The sequence below is a fragment of the Plasmodium reichenowi genome, assembly GCF_001601855.1.
Source record: "Plasmodium reichenowi strain SY57 chromosome Unknown, whole genome shotgun sequence".
Lineage (NCBI taxonomy): Eukaryota > Apicomplexa > Aconoidasida > Haemosporida > Plasmodiidae > Plasmodium > Plasmodium reichenowi.
In genome coordinates this window covers 1-945 of record NW_017962204.1, presented here as the reverse complement: position 1 = coordinate 945, position 945 = coordinate 1, and the positions used below count along the sequence as shown (strand labels likewise).

Here is a 945-nt window from a genome sequence, read left to right as displayed (position 1 = left end):
TAATAAATAATATGACAAAGTCAGGTAAAATAGGAGAAAAAAATAATAATATAATTGAAGATAATTTAAAAAGCAATATGAACAAGTTAGGTAATGTAATTGAAAAATGTATTCTAGAAATGGAGAAGAATATATCCACGAGACATTGGGAAAATATTAAAAAGAATTGTATAAATGTTCAAGAAAAAGAGAAAAATATAAGAAACATAGAAAGGATTGAAAGTATTGGAAAGATGGAAAGGATTGAAAGGATTGAAAATATTGGAAAGATTGATGAAATACTAGAAGAAAAATGTATAAGCTTCAATGTAGAACCTTATGAAGAAAAGAATTATGAGGAAAAAAGTAAAATATTTAACAGGTCGAATTTTCAGAATAATAAAATTATAAACCAATGTATAGACAATGAAAATGGAAAAGATGAAAAAAAGAGTGACAACCAAAATGAAGAAATATGGTATAACGGATTAACATTAGAAGAAATATATAAAAATTCGTATACAAGAAACTCAATAGAATACATTCCATATATTGACGATGAGGAATATAGTTCATTAGATGAACTGGATAAAAAAAATAATGATTTTGAAATCGATGATATATTTTATAAAGGTTTGACATTAGAAGAGATATATAAAAATGCGTATACAAGAAATTCTATAGAATACATTCCATATATTGACGAAGAAGCATATAGTTCTATGGATGAATTTTATAAACATAATAATAATAAAAGAAAAAAATAACGAAATATTTAATAGTTTTTGTGATATACATTTGAATAATTATTAAAATTTTGAAGAGTGGCAAAATGGAATATTATATTATATGGACAATAATTTAAGAATAGAAGAGGAAGAAGATTTACATAATTGCAGTTGTGGAAAATAAATTGAAAATTAAAGATGAAGAAATTATTTTTGATTTAAAATAAATTGGAAAGAT

At 22.8% G+C, this 945-nt stretch overlaps 1 protein-coding gene across 1 annotated transcript; it reads left to right on the top strand.

Annotated features, from left to right (window-relative positions):
- Positions 1-746, top strand: PRSY57_0004100E (surface-associated interspersed protein 4.1 (SURFIN 4.1); the record flags this gene model as incomplete). The annotated part of the gene is made up of 1 exon (XM_020114144.1): positions 1-746. A coding segment is annotated over one exon (746 nt), but the record flags the coding sequence as incomplete, so codon positions are not given.
- Between the last annotated feature and the right edge of the window lie 199 nt (positions 747-945).